Source organism: Octopus sinensis, linkage group LG2 (genome assembly GCF_006345805.1).
Source record: "Octopus sinensis linkage group LG2, ASM634580v1, whole genome shotgun sequence".
Taxonomy (NCBI): domain Eukaryota; kingdom Metazoa; phylum Mollusca; class Cephalopoda; order Octopoda; family Octopodidae; genus Octopus; species Octopus sinensis.
Genome location: NC_042998.1, coordinates 107,726,388 through 107,740,615, shown reverse-complemented (window position 1 = coordinate 107,740,615; position 14,228 = coordinate 107,726,388). Strand labels below are relative to the sequence as shown.

Sequence of the window (14,228 nt, the reverse complement as noted above, 5' to 3'; positions counted from 1 at the left end):
ACACAAATATCCAACTCTATAAACAATCACCACCAGTGGTTAATATCATCATTACTATAATCATGACAAACACCACTATCATATAAGAACATCACCATTGTTGTCAGTGTCATTGCCATCACTGCCACCAGTATTATGTTTACTATCAATGATCCATTGAAGAAGCCTTTACATAATTACTCAATAGGTATAGCAGCCATATCTTCTTCAAATAATACTCTTAAAACATATAGGGCACATTGGATAATGTGGGTCTAGATGCACTGCCTGAACAAGAGATGAGATGGTTGCGTCTTTGGTCATTAGTGTGTTTAATCACAGGTGGTCAAGGGTTAAACAATAATCTTTATCATTACTATCATCATGATTGGATTCATTGTCATCATTTTACTTTCCATGTTGACATAAAAATGGATTGTAAAATTGGGCATTTCCCTTCACTTGTCAGTTATTTCTTCTCATTCTAAGGTCTGATGAAATACATCATCCCAAGTGACCCTCTTCCCTCCATTCATATTTATTATTCCCTTTGTTTGGAAGAAGAGACTATATCTATGACTTTTGCAGGCCCTGTAAAAGCTGTATAATGTCAGTAAGATCTACTAGAGTGTCACAACACTAATTTCATTGGACCTTTCATCATCTATTCATCTCTCTCCCATCCTTACATACATGTGTGTGTATGACTATAGTATAATAAGTCTAAGTTGGTTACATGAAAACAAATCAAAATCAGTTCATCATCATACATTTATTGACACTTCAGAAAGAAATACAAACATGGTGGTCAAGTAGAAGTTGAAAAGGAAAAGAAAACAGCACTTATTTCACATCTTATAGGTGTATTGTTTTAGTTAAAGAGAAATTTTTCTGTGTGATAAATGTGAATATACTGGAGTGGTTAGCTTGTACAAGGACTAATCGATAAATATCCTGACTGTTGCCATAATAACAAAGCTAAAGCACCCAGAGAGAAGCTGATTCGCAAAGATTAACCTTGAACTCTGCTGTGCATGTGCACTAAGTTTTAATGATCTAGCTCACTTCTGCTGTTTACAGTAGTGCTTAGAAAGAAGGTGTGTAGCATGTGATCGTCACTTTGACCATGGCAGAGAAAGTTGTCATGGCAATACCTGCTCAGATGCCAATGCAAAGTTGCAGAAAGTGTATGGAGAAAAGTGTATGAGCCACACATGAGTGTATGAGTGGTTCAGACATTTCCGAGATGGCCGAAAAACTGTCTTTTAATAAACATTCTGGGAGACCCACAACCAGCAGAATTGTGAAAAACATCACAGATGTGCAAGCAGCTGTGAGAGGAAATCGTTGAATCACCATCATAAGTTATCAGATGATGTGGAGATTAGTTATGGTTCAGTTCAGTCCATTATCACTGAAGATTTGGGTATGAGTCACACATCTGCCAAGTTTGTGCCAAAACTACTTTCAGCTGACCAAAAAGGCACTCGAATTTCAGTTGCACAAGATCTCCTAGATTGTGTTGAGAAGAATCAAAACTTTCTGTAAACTTTGCATAGGCCTCTGAACCGGTATCACCAAGCTTTTGGCAAAATTTGATGCAGATTCTCTGCTCAACCTTCTCTGTCATGCTCAATGCAACGATCACACACTACACACTTTCCTTCAAAGCACTGCTGTAAACAGGGGAAGTGAGCTAGAGTGTTAAAACTGAGTGTGCATGCACATTAGAGTTCAAGGTCAATCTGTGCCAAGTGGCTTCACTTTGTTACTGTAGCAATAGTCCAGATACTTATTGATCAGACCACATATTAGTATACATATTGGTTGACAGTCAGGTAGTCACAACAAAAACAGTCAAAATTATTTGCATGATAGAAGAATTTTGTTTGCAGTTATACTTTGTCTCTCACAACTCTATCAGCTTTTGTCTTTACTTGTCAATAGCAGCTTATCTCCCAAACTGGCCAGCAGACATCTGCTCACTGTATACTGAATGCCTGATCAGTTCAAGTCTGTTTACTTTATATCAGCAATACTTGATTATCAACAACAAATCTGATTGGACAGATTTGTATTGACATCATCACATCTGTGAGTTGCTTTCACCAAATTCCAAAGATTTTCACATGTTTACAAAGAAAACCATTGGTCAGTTTTTGTTGATGTTATTCAAAGAATTTGACATGCAATTGTTAGACATCATTGGTTAGGTTTTTCCTGATATCATCTCTGTTTGAAAATCCTGTTTTGTTGTTTACTAATATTTTCTAATTGAAAAAATAATCCAGATTCAATTTGAGACACAGACCTGCTATGTAATTCTTTTATTCTTTCAGTCATTTGACTGCGACCATGCTCGAGCACCACATTGGAGGGTTTTAGTAACACAATTTGAACCCAGTACTTATTTTTTTTAAAGCCTAGTACTTATACTATTGGTCTCTTTTGCTGAACCGTAATATATGTAATTCTCAACCAATATCTTCTTTGATATCCAGTTACTTCTTGATCTGTCATCAATTTACAAAAAACATCTAACATAAAACATATTTATATCATTGTATCCAATTACTGTTCATTTTACTGTTCATCATCATTATCATTTAACGTCTGTTTTTCATGCTAGCCTATGTTGGACAGCTTGACTGTAGCTGGCAAGCTGAAAAGCTGCGCCAGGCTCCATTTGTCTCTTTTGGCATGGTTTCTACAGCCCTTCCTAATGCTAATAATTTTACACAGTATGCACAGATGCTTTTTACATAGCTATTATACACTGTTATTGTGTATATGTATTTTGTATAAATTTGGTTGAATTCAATCTGTCAAATAGCTTTGAGTGGTCAGTAACACAACTTATTAGGCTTCAGCTATTTAGAATTTGGTGCCTGAGCAAAATCCCAATTTTACAACTTAAATGAAGTAACATCACAAACTCCCAACAACCATCTGTGCACACCTCAAAAGTTTAGAAAGATTCATTGATTCATTTTTGATGTCACTGACTTACACATTCCTCTCTCTCCAAATCACAACACAAATTCAAACCACCACATTTAACCACTATACTAACAAATGCTACACAGAAAATACATGAACAGGAACAAAAAATTTACATGTAAAACCCAAACTACTCCCAACATCAGCAAAGCATTTGATTTCATTCTTTATTGCTCATTTATACACAAAATATTCAGCACCTTTAAGAAATAATATAATGTTGACTAAAGAATTACTTCTCGTGGCACCTGGTCTATGTAAAGTAGAGTAATATGACATATAGCACCTGAATTTTCCTCATCAGTGTACTGCAAGGATGGTTCATCTCCCTGTATGTATGTATCAGATTGCTTTTTAAAATCAATCTCAATTTAGATTTAGATTCACATGTTTAACTAATATTAACATATTTGGTAATTTTATAACAACAAGTATTAAACTGCTTGTGGAGATAATCAATATGCTTACAGTCATATATTACAACCAATCACATCTAATGGCAACTATATCAATATTTTGATATCTATCAAAATATTGATAAATATCAAAAAACTGCTTTGGATTTTGGACCAGGAAATTCAAGAATATCCATCATTTCCTTTGGGGTGGAGGGCAATCAGCCAGTATCTGAGGAGTGTGGGGTTTGACTCCTTGTAGCTACCTGCTGGCAACTTTATTCCATCTTCTAGGGGTAAATGCCTAATCTTTCTTTGCTGTTTTCACAGCTATACTGCATTCAAACTTTACTGTGAAATACTAACACATTCAGAGCTTCTAAAATTTGTCTATTGAATATAGATATACAATTCTATGATTCAATCACTTATTAGAGATAATCTTAATTGCATCTGGGGAATATATCGCTTGTCCACGTTATATCAACCCATCTTTCACACATCACTTTCTCTTAATAACTTGCCAACATGCATATCTATCATATATCTCTTCTTTCTCGCTTAGACTTAGGCATAAATATATAGAACAGAAACAAAATATTTTAACATACTTTTAGACCATAAATAAAGGTTTTATAATGTAAATAAATAATTCTATTTTCATAAATTCTTCATACTTTAACACAACCTTCAATTTTTTCTTACTGACATACTACCAAGCATTCTATCTACACAACTCATGCACAGTTTCACAAAATATATTCACAGCCTTACATGCACATTCACACCCACATTCTCCCACTGTTCCCCAGGCTCAGTTGTGTATCTATTCTAACCCTACATCAATCACCTAGAAACATGAATCCATAGCTACAAACATAAAGTAACATGGCCTTCATTTTAAGATGGTGACTGTATGATTCAAAGATGATTTGATTTTTATTTCCATCAGGTCAGACCACTATGTAGATTCTCCCTTGTTGACCCTTATCTTTTCTTTCATTTTATTTTATTTTCCCAGCATATTACAGAGAGAAGTTATATCATGCAGTGGAGAAAATTATCCTCAGATCCTTGGTATTTTTGCTAAAGTTTGTGAGTTCCATTGAAGAAAGTGATTCTCCAAAATTTCATTCTTCTCCAATAGAAACAGCAAATCTACTGGCAGATAATTCAACAGGAAAGTCTTATCTCAGATATGAAACGTATTTACTGTAAGTCTAGGAAAGTTTTCAGTAACTTAATCAATGTATCTTATATTACAGTATTAAAAAAGGTGGTAAGCTGGCAGAATTGGTAGCATGCCAGGCAAAATGCTTTGGGGCATTTCATCTATTTTTATGCTCTAAGTTCAAATTCCACTGAGGTCAACTTTGCCTTTTATTCTTTCAGGATCAATAAAATAAGTCCCAGTTGAGCACTGGGGTTGGTGTAATTGACTTATCCCCTCCCCCAAACTTGCTGGCCTTGTGCCAAAATTTGCAACTAGTATTACAGTATAATAAGGGTAATGATTCGTAATGTCCTTTCCTTTTTTATGTGCCGTACCTACAGGACATCTGCATCCTGTTTGTCTTCTATTGTCTGCCTTCTCCCAATTTCTTCTTCTTCTCAACTTGCTTGGCTGTCACCAAGTGTTCAAGACTTTTTTGATTTTTTTATGTGATCAATGAACTTAACCTGTTACATCTTTATGTTGTTAAAAACTTCTTGGTGGTTTTTGCTTGTGTAAGGTCATCAAAGTTTCGCTTATTATCTGTATATTTTTGGCATTCAACAACCACTCCTGTACTGCTTTGATGAGGTTTTGCACTTTTGTGTTCATATTCCAAGTCACACAGCTATATGTAAAGACAGATTGTAGGACTCTTTTCTTCACATGCATTTGACAATAACTTTGATATCACAGAAAGCAGCTTTTGCCTCTATCAATCTGCAACTTAATTTCTATAATGTTTTGCCCATCTGATGGTCCTCAAACATTTAAAGCTACCAACCTGTTTCAAGGTTATTCCATTAATTCATATATGGCAAATTGGTGGTATTCTTTTGAGGTTACAATTTTATCATTTTTGCTGTTTAGACCCAGGCTTATCTTTCCACTTTCATCAGAATAGTCTTAATGTTTGTAGGTCTTTCTCTACTATTACTATGAGAACTGTGCTGTCAGCATAACCAGTATTGATGTTTTTTCCTCCTGTTTGTATACTTGTTAGGCATCCAGTAGACTGCATAATTATTTTACTGTATAATGGTCTGGTGATAAGACACCCTGCCATATTCCTCTCTTGATCTTTTCATATATTCCTATTTCATTTCCAATTCTGATTGCTGCTGTTTGTTGCTGATTATTTCTAAGTCCTTCCCTTCTAGATTTATTTCTTCTAACATTTATCGATTTCTTCATGGCTTACTGTATTAAACACTTTTATATAATCAGTGAACAGAGGTACCAGTCTTGTACTTCCATTGCATTTCAATGATGTTTCTCAAGATGTATACAGCATTAGTTGTTCTTTTACCTTCAACAAATTTATATTGTTTTTTGATATCTCAGACTTGATTCCGTTTCTGGTTATGGACAGCAAGATCGCAACAAGATTTTTGGAATCTTTTCAGTTACTGTCACAGATTTTGTATTTTTTCCATTTTGTTCCAGTTATTTTCAAATTTAGTTTTGTATACTAATTATGAAAATGGAATTCATTTTTGCCTATCTGCACATGCATTTACATTTGTACTCATGTGTGTGTGCATGTGTTAGGTATGTATGTGTGTCAAGTATGCATATATGGGTTTGTATATTACAGTTTGTATTCATATCACTATTTATTTATCTAAAAAACTGTGGTAAGTTTAGCCAATTTAAAGCCACCATTATACACATGACCATAAATCCCACATTGGTGTCTGTTTCCATAGTAACAAGCAAAGCTGTAATCTGGCCTGTTTTCATTGAAACAAGGATGTTGTATGGTGTAACTGTAACACTTTCACCACTGCAACCATCACCACAAGTTTTGACAAGAATCATATTGTGACAGACAGTTATCACACAAAATACTGGCTTCTGATTCCTGTTTTCTGATTGGTTAAAAATTACATTGTGTAACACTGTTTTTGTCCTTGGGGAGCAACTATTATTTCCTATTTGCTTACCCTTAGAAAGTATGAAAAATGGATAATATTTCCTTCAAGCTTTGCTTTTCTTACATCTATTCAGACCCCAAAGAATCCCTCTCAACACATGGCTATCATGTTCCTTCACTACTCCTGCTCAGGATCAGAGGTCACATATTGTCATCCACTAAGGGACATGTTCAAGTGGTTAAGGTCAAGCAACTGACAAGTAAACCTGTGGGATTGAGCAGAATATTTGCTATAATGATATTTCTACTGCAGCAACTCGGTGCTGATTATGCCTGAAATGTAATAGAAAATAGATCAGTTTCAAAACATTGATATTCCAGTCACAAAAGCCAAGTTTGAAGGGAATAGTAGTCATTTCTTTTGATTTCTAGATAGAGGCAAATAGGAAATAACACTTACTGACCAAAGAAAAATATTTTAATTTTGATACAATGTTATCAAACATTGAACCTTTCTAACATTTTTCTAAATTTTTCTGGAAATAAATGAATGCCAAATTCAGATTCAGCTCGAAAGTTTGCATCAGTATACCAAATTTGAAAATTTTCATTTTATTTTAGCATTCCATTATCTGTGACAGCAACCAAACAGATTTGATTTTCATAATGTGATTCATAAGGCTGATGGCTCTGTATAGCTCAATTTTATTGCTCCAGGTTTTTGTGGAGAATGCTTCAAAGAGTAATTTGATTGTTCATTTCTTCTGGAAATTGATAGAAATTATTTTATCAATTCATAAGCTTTCTACTACTACAATCACTTCTGTTAGAATGTTGCTCTCCTAATATACCTGATATAATATTTCAATTTAAAAGTGTACTGGTATAACAAATACTTGACATAATAACTATATTTGATATTATATTTCAGTATCAACAGTGTACTGGTTTATAACATACCTGATTTTGCTCTGAACCCACCTGCAGCAGTCATTAGCAATATAATTAGAAATATTGCTTTGAAGATCAAAGATATCAGTAAAGGTCAGCAAGGACTTTCATTTAATGAATTATCAAATATTATTTTTATTTGTGTATGTTTTATGGTTTCTGCTAATTGTGTGAAAAGATGACGCAATGTCTGTACATTTTTTTAGGCTTTCTTGAACCAAAGAGTAGGTATAACTGAATATGATTTATCTTTTTACTTTTCTTTATTAGTTTGGTCTAGAGGGAGTAGTTGTGGCTGGCCATGATCTTTATAGACCCTCCAGTGCCAGTAAAAATGATATAATTGATATTCCTGTCAAACAGTTGCTAGTCAACAGCTAAAGGAAAAAGATATGCAAGGATTGAATTTCAGATGGCCAATATTTTTCAGAAGAAGGATCATACATAGTGATTAGGGGAAGGCCTGGGTGGATACATGATATGGGTGACAAGGAGAGAAGAGATGAGCAAGTCAGAAGTGCCTGAGTAGAGGTGGCATAAAACCAGTCAGCTCTGAGGAACAGAGATTACTGTTGACACAGAGAGGGAAGCCAAAACATCTAGGGTCAGTGTTTAATACATTAAATTCTTATATATTGCAACAGAAGAAACTATGAAGTGACTGTATTTATGGGAAGAAAATACTATATTTGTGGTGGTAAGTGGGTGGCAGAAGATGAGGTTGATGCATCAATAATGTGCACTATTGGTAGGGGAAGTGAAAGATTTCTTATCAGTTGGATTAATTTGTTTTTGTGTGTGTTAGATGCATATAAAAGTAATCCAATGTAAAGCAAAGTTATATTTTACATGAGTCGGTATCTGGTTGTGTACCTTGTGTTAATCCTATACTGACTAAAATATATAGGAGTTTTTGTGAGCACCTACAAGTAGCATCTATAAGTACCTACAAGTAGCTACAGATAAGCTGACCTAAATAATATATAAAGAGCTCTTATCAGTAGCTTCTATCCCTTTCAGGAATCCCTTTAATTGATATATTTGATGACTACTTCCATGATAACATTGTGAAGAATGAAAGAATCAATGATGTCTTTAAAGCAATTGAAAAGTCACTGTCAGGTAAGATGAATAGTTTTATCCCCTTAGTAAAAGTTTCTTGTGTTGTGAGTTTCTCACTTGAATATGATAAAATAATGTATTCCAAGCCTTATGAAATATATTTGAAATTATAACCACAAGAGAGGACATGCAGGTTCAACAATTGAATGATTATGCTTTTAGTTTTTGAGTATTATTTGGTGATGTGTGTGCTTTATTCAAAGAGTAAATCATCATAGAAAAACCAGTGAAGTTGTAGTGATGGATAAGATAGAGAGAGAGAGTGTGTATGATATATTAGTAATTATAATCTGATGGTATGTGAAAACTGCTTGTGCATGAGGAAAAGTTGTCTAATATACCATAGAGCATTGCTTAAGAATCTATTTCTAATCATCATCATCGTTGTTTAACACCAGCTTTCCATGCTAGCATAAGTTGGACGGTTTGACTGAGGACTGATGAGCCAGAAGGCTGCACCAGGCTTCAATCTGATCTGGCAAAGTTTCAACAGCTGGATGCTCTTCCTAATGCCAACCACTCCGAGAGTGTAGTGGGTGCTTTTATGTGCCACCAGCACAAGGGCCAGTCAGACAGTTCTGGCAATGACCACACTCAAAAGGTGTTTTTTATGTGCATCCTGCATGGGAGCCAGTCCAGCAGCACTGGCAACAACCATGCTCGAATATTGTTTTTCACATGTCACCAGCACATGTGCCAGTAAGTCAACGCTGGCAACGATCACACTCCAATGGTGCTTTTTATGTGCCACCGGAATGGGAGCTAATCCGTGACCCTGGCAACGATCACACTCAGATGGTGCTTCTAATGTTCCACTGGCACGAGTGCCAATTGGGCAATATTGTCATCGGCCATGTCAGCAATTTTGATTTTTTGATTTCACTTGCCTCAACAAGTCTTCACAAGCAAAGTTTATTGTTCAATGAATGAGGGGTACTCATAAGTGGGCTGGTTACACCCACTAGCATAGGCCATGGGTTATGGTCTCACTTGGCTTGGCAGGTCTGGTCTTCTCAAGCACAGCATATCTTCAAAGGTCTCGGTCACTAGTCATTGACTCGGTAAGGCCCATTGTTCAAAGGTCGTGCTTCATCTCATCCCAGGTCTTCCTGGGGCTACCTCTTCCACACATTCCTTCAGCTGCTAGGGTGTGACACTTTTTCACCCAGCTGTCCTCATTCATTCGCAATGCATGACCATACCAGCGCAGTTATCTCTCTTGTTCACCACATTTGATGCTTCTTAAATCCAACTTTTCTCTCAAGACACTTACACACTGTCATGTATACACACTGACACTACACATCCAGTAGAGCATACTGGCTTCATTCCTTGCAAGCTTACACATGTCCTCAGCAATCACGGCCCATGTCTCACTGCATGTAGCATGGCTGTTCATACACATATGCCATACAGTCTTCCTTTTACTCTGAGCGAGGGGCTCTTTGTCACCAGTAGAGGTAGGAGCTCTCTGAAATTTGCCCATGCTATTCTTAATCTAGCAGCTACACTTTCAGAGCATCCACCCCTGCTACTGACTTGGTCCCCTAGGTAACGGAAGCTGTCAACTACTTCTAGTTTTTCTCCCTGGAGTGTGACAGAAGCTGTTCTCTGCACATTTTCAGTGCTTATAGTACCTGAGCATTTGCCACATACAAAAACGATCTTCCCAGTTAGCCTTCCTTTGATATTGCTACACCTCTTATGTGTCCATAGCTTACATCTTATGGAGTTCCTACCTATGCCCTTTCTACAAAATGAGCAGAGCCATCTACCTGAAGGGATTTGTGGTTTGTCTGCCTTCCTATTTATTAAAACTTTGGTTTTAGCTAGGTTGACTCTTAGGCCCTTCGATTCTAATCCTTGCTTCCACAACTGAAACTTTTCTTCTAGTTCTGATAGTGACTCAGCAATTAGAGCAAGGTCATCAGCATAGAGGAGCTCCCAGGGGCATTCTGTCTTGAATTCCTCAGTTATTGCCTGGAGGATTATGTTGAATAAGACGGGACTGAAGACTGACCCTTGGTGGACCCCTACCCCTAACCAGAATTCTTCACTGTACTCATTGCCAACCCTCTTTTTACTGACAGCATCCCTGTACATTGCTTGCACAGCTCTCACTAGCCATTCATCTATCCCTAGTTTCCTCATTGACCACCAGATAAGGGATCAGGGGACCCTGTCAAAGGCTTTCTTCATGTCAACGAAAGCCAGGTGCAGAGGTTTATCTTTGGCGAAGTATTTCTCCTGCAGCTATCTTACCAGAAATATAGCATCAGTGGTGCTTTTCCCTGACACGAACCCAAATTGCATCTCATCTAAACTGACTCTCTCCTTAATTAGTTGGGCTATGACCCTCTCCGTGACCTTCATTACCTGATCCAACAACTTGATACCTCTGTAATTATTTGTATCTAAAGCATCACCTTTACCTTTGTAGCAGTTGACTATTATGCTGCTACACAAGTCATTGGGTATGACTCCTTCGTATATCACCTGGTTAACTATACAGGTGACTAGGCTATAGCCAACACCACCAGATATTTCGAGTATCTGTACGGTGATTCCTGATGGGCTGGGGGCTTTTCCTGTCTTCATACCCTTAATTGCTTTATCTACCAAGGTACTGTCAATTCAGATAGCTGGTCCCTCTGTTGGGTCAGCATTCGGCAGACTCTCTTTCTCCCATTCATTCTCTTTATTTAGCAACCTTTCATAGTGGCATCTCCAAACCCCTCTCTTTGCAGCCTCGTTTAATGCAAGTGAACCGTGATCCATGTGGACACATTTTTCTCCTACAATATCACGATGCTTTCTCACACACTGTCTTGCAACATGAAATACCTCATGTCTTTGTTCCTCACAGTGCAGAACATTGGCAAATTTTTGCTTATCTGCTTCCCCTCTGGCTAAATAAACCTGTCTCCTAGCTTCCCTTCTGGCAATCTGATACATTTCCCTGCTATCACCGTTCTTCCAGTCCTTCCAAGCTTGTTTCTTTTCCCTAATTGCCCTGTCAACAACATTGTTCCACCACCACGTTACCTTGGGTCAAGAGGGGACTTTGCACCATCCACAGATCTGATCAGTGGCCCTCAGCAGGTTGTCCTGTAGAAACCTCCAGTAGTCTTCCACATCATGTGATGCTATATCCCCCTCTATTTCATCAAAAGCTTCAAGTAATACATCTCTAAATCTCTGTCCATTTGCAGGATCTTTAAGCTTCTAAACCCATCTTCTCCATGTTTGTTGTCTAATGGGCATCCATTTAGCTCTGATCCTGAAGTCGCTAACTACTAGTCTATGTTGTGAGGTACATTCTTCACCTGAAAAGATTTTGGTATTATATAAGCAGCCATCTTTCCCTTTTTCTGGCAAGGATGTAGTCATTTTGGCTAGTGTGTCTACCAGATTGGTAGGTGACTAGGTGACTTGCAGGCTTCCTGAAATTAGTATTGCAAACCATAAGGTCATTTGCATCGCAGAACTCCAGCAGCCTGGTTCCCTCCTAATTGCGGGAACCAAAACCATATCCTCCATGTATGCCATGGAAGCCCCCTGCATGTTGTCCAACATGTCCACTGAAGTCACCAGCCACAAAGAGAAGATCCCTGTCATTCGTCAATGAGGTAGTCTGCAAGAGGGTGTCATAAAATTGGTCTTTCTGTCCATCAGGTAGCCCTGGCTGAGGGGCATAGGCTGAGATAATGGTTGCTAACCCATGATGTTGCACGTTTTAAAATAATTAGCATGTTTCTGGTGGCATTGATATTGAAAAGTAATCAGTGAAGTAAAAAATCACAATCATTCCATCATCAAACCTTTCCATTATCAAGGAAATATAATTTTACATAGGAGCATGGCACTGACTTCCCTCTCAGATCCTGTCAAACCATCCAAGCCATGCCAGCATGGAAGACTGATATTAAATTATGATGATGATGATGACAATGGCAATGATGACACTATTGCCATCATTAATTGAGTGAGAATCACTTCTTTTCAAGCTATACATCCCTGAAAGGATTTGAACTCAGTGTCACAAGCTAAGAAAATACTTAGTACTAATACTGTAATAACCCCTACTACTTGTTGCAGTTAACTAGACTCTTGACAGTTAAATATCTTCATTACAGTCACAGCAAAGTTGCTTTAACAGTTTCACTCAGACTATTAACTCTAACATCTTAGGTTCATATGATCTAAAAATGGAAACAGAGAAATTTTCGATTTGGCACAATTCTGAAAGATGTAAAGTCTATAATGGGGAAAAAAATTCTTTCATCCTTAAATATTATTGTTTCTGGATATACATATCATTATGATGACTTCAAAGAAAAATTCCATTATAGAAAGGGAGACTCTGAAAGATAAAAGTAAATGATGATAAACAAAATGATGATAGAAGCAAATGAAAAATATTTTCACTTATCTGTTATCAAAGCTAAGTTAGAAATTCTGTATTTTTGGTAAAATATGTTGTATTGTGGAATTCTTTTTCTATTTTCTGAGAATTAGTTCTGCAGTCTAATCATCAATGAAAATTATTTATTATAACTTTTTGTTTCTTATCGCAAAAGTCTAATTATTTCAGCTCTGGTTCTTCCATTAATGAAGGCACATTGCCAAGTGGTTGCATTCATGATTGCAAGATCATGGTTTCACTTCCCAGACCAGACAATGCATTGTGTTCTTAAGCAAAACACTTTATTTCATGTTACTCCACTCCACTCAGCTGTAAATGAGTAATCCTGTGATGGACTAGTATCTTACTTAAACACGACAGAAACCAAGTAACCAGCCCTCTGATTCTTACACTAAGGAGGCAGTAGAAATTGGCAAGCTAATGGTTATTTGACCTGTTAAGAATGATAGCTAAATCTCACCCAAATCATACTGCCGTGCTTAAAAATGATCAAAGAAACCTTGAATAATCTAATCTTAGTTACTCTTATCATCATCATGCATCCTGTGTCTGTAAAAAATGATGGAATGGTCAAGGTTGGTGTTCATTTGATCATAAGTTTATTTGATTATAACTGACCTGAGGCTAACAACTGTAGAAATTGACATGAAAATACATAAATTTTAACAGTTGTGATTTCTTTATTAGCAGCTTACTTCTATCTTGCATTACTCTCTCTCTCTCTCTCTCTCTCTCTCTCTCTCTCTCTCTCTCTCTCTCTCTCAAACTGATTTTCATGCAACTCATTCCAGTGTTAGTATCTGTTGGCACCCTATTATGCACTGCTAAGATATTCTATCGTTTTTTTCATTCATTCCTTCATTACTAATATGTACTTTTGTAGACTAATTATTTAAATTGACTCTTCAATGTATAATCTTCCTAATCTCGCTCTATCTCAGCCATAGTTTTCTTGATCAGAAAGTGACTTTGCACCAGTTGCAGATTTGGTCTGTGGCACTCAGTAAACTATCATGCAGGAATTTCCAGTTACCCTCTATGTTATAAGTCTGTAGCTCTTCCTCCTTCTCATCAAATTTCTCAGTGAGGATGTCCCTAAATCTCTGACCATGTGAAGTGTTCTTAAGCTTCCAAATCTTTCCTTTCTGGATTGGTCTGCTTCTTGGCATTCTTCTGGTCTCAATTCTAATGTCACTAATGACTAGTCTATGCTGGGAGATACATTCTTCACCAGGGAGGGTTTTTGTATTTAAGAGCAACCATGCA

General features: G+C 36.8%; 1 protein-coding gene across 1 annotated transcript in view; it reads left to right on the top strand.

Annotated features, from left to right (window-relative positions):
* Positions 1-14,228, top strand: part of LOC115225579 (dynein heavy chain 8, axonemal-like) — a 220,695-nt gene that overhangs the window by 35,594 nt on the left and 170,873 nt on the right. The window contains exons 18-20 of the mRNA XM_036498798.1: positions 4,396-4,588; positions 7,395-7,507; positions 8,435-8,536. Coding sequence (XP_036354691.1) covers positions 4,396-4,588; positions 7,395-7,507; positions 8,435-8,536 — 408 coding nt within the window. The remainder of the gene's footprint in view (positions 1-4,395; positions 4,589-7,394; positions 7,508-8,434; positions 8,537-14,228) is intronic.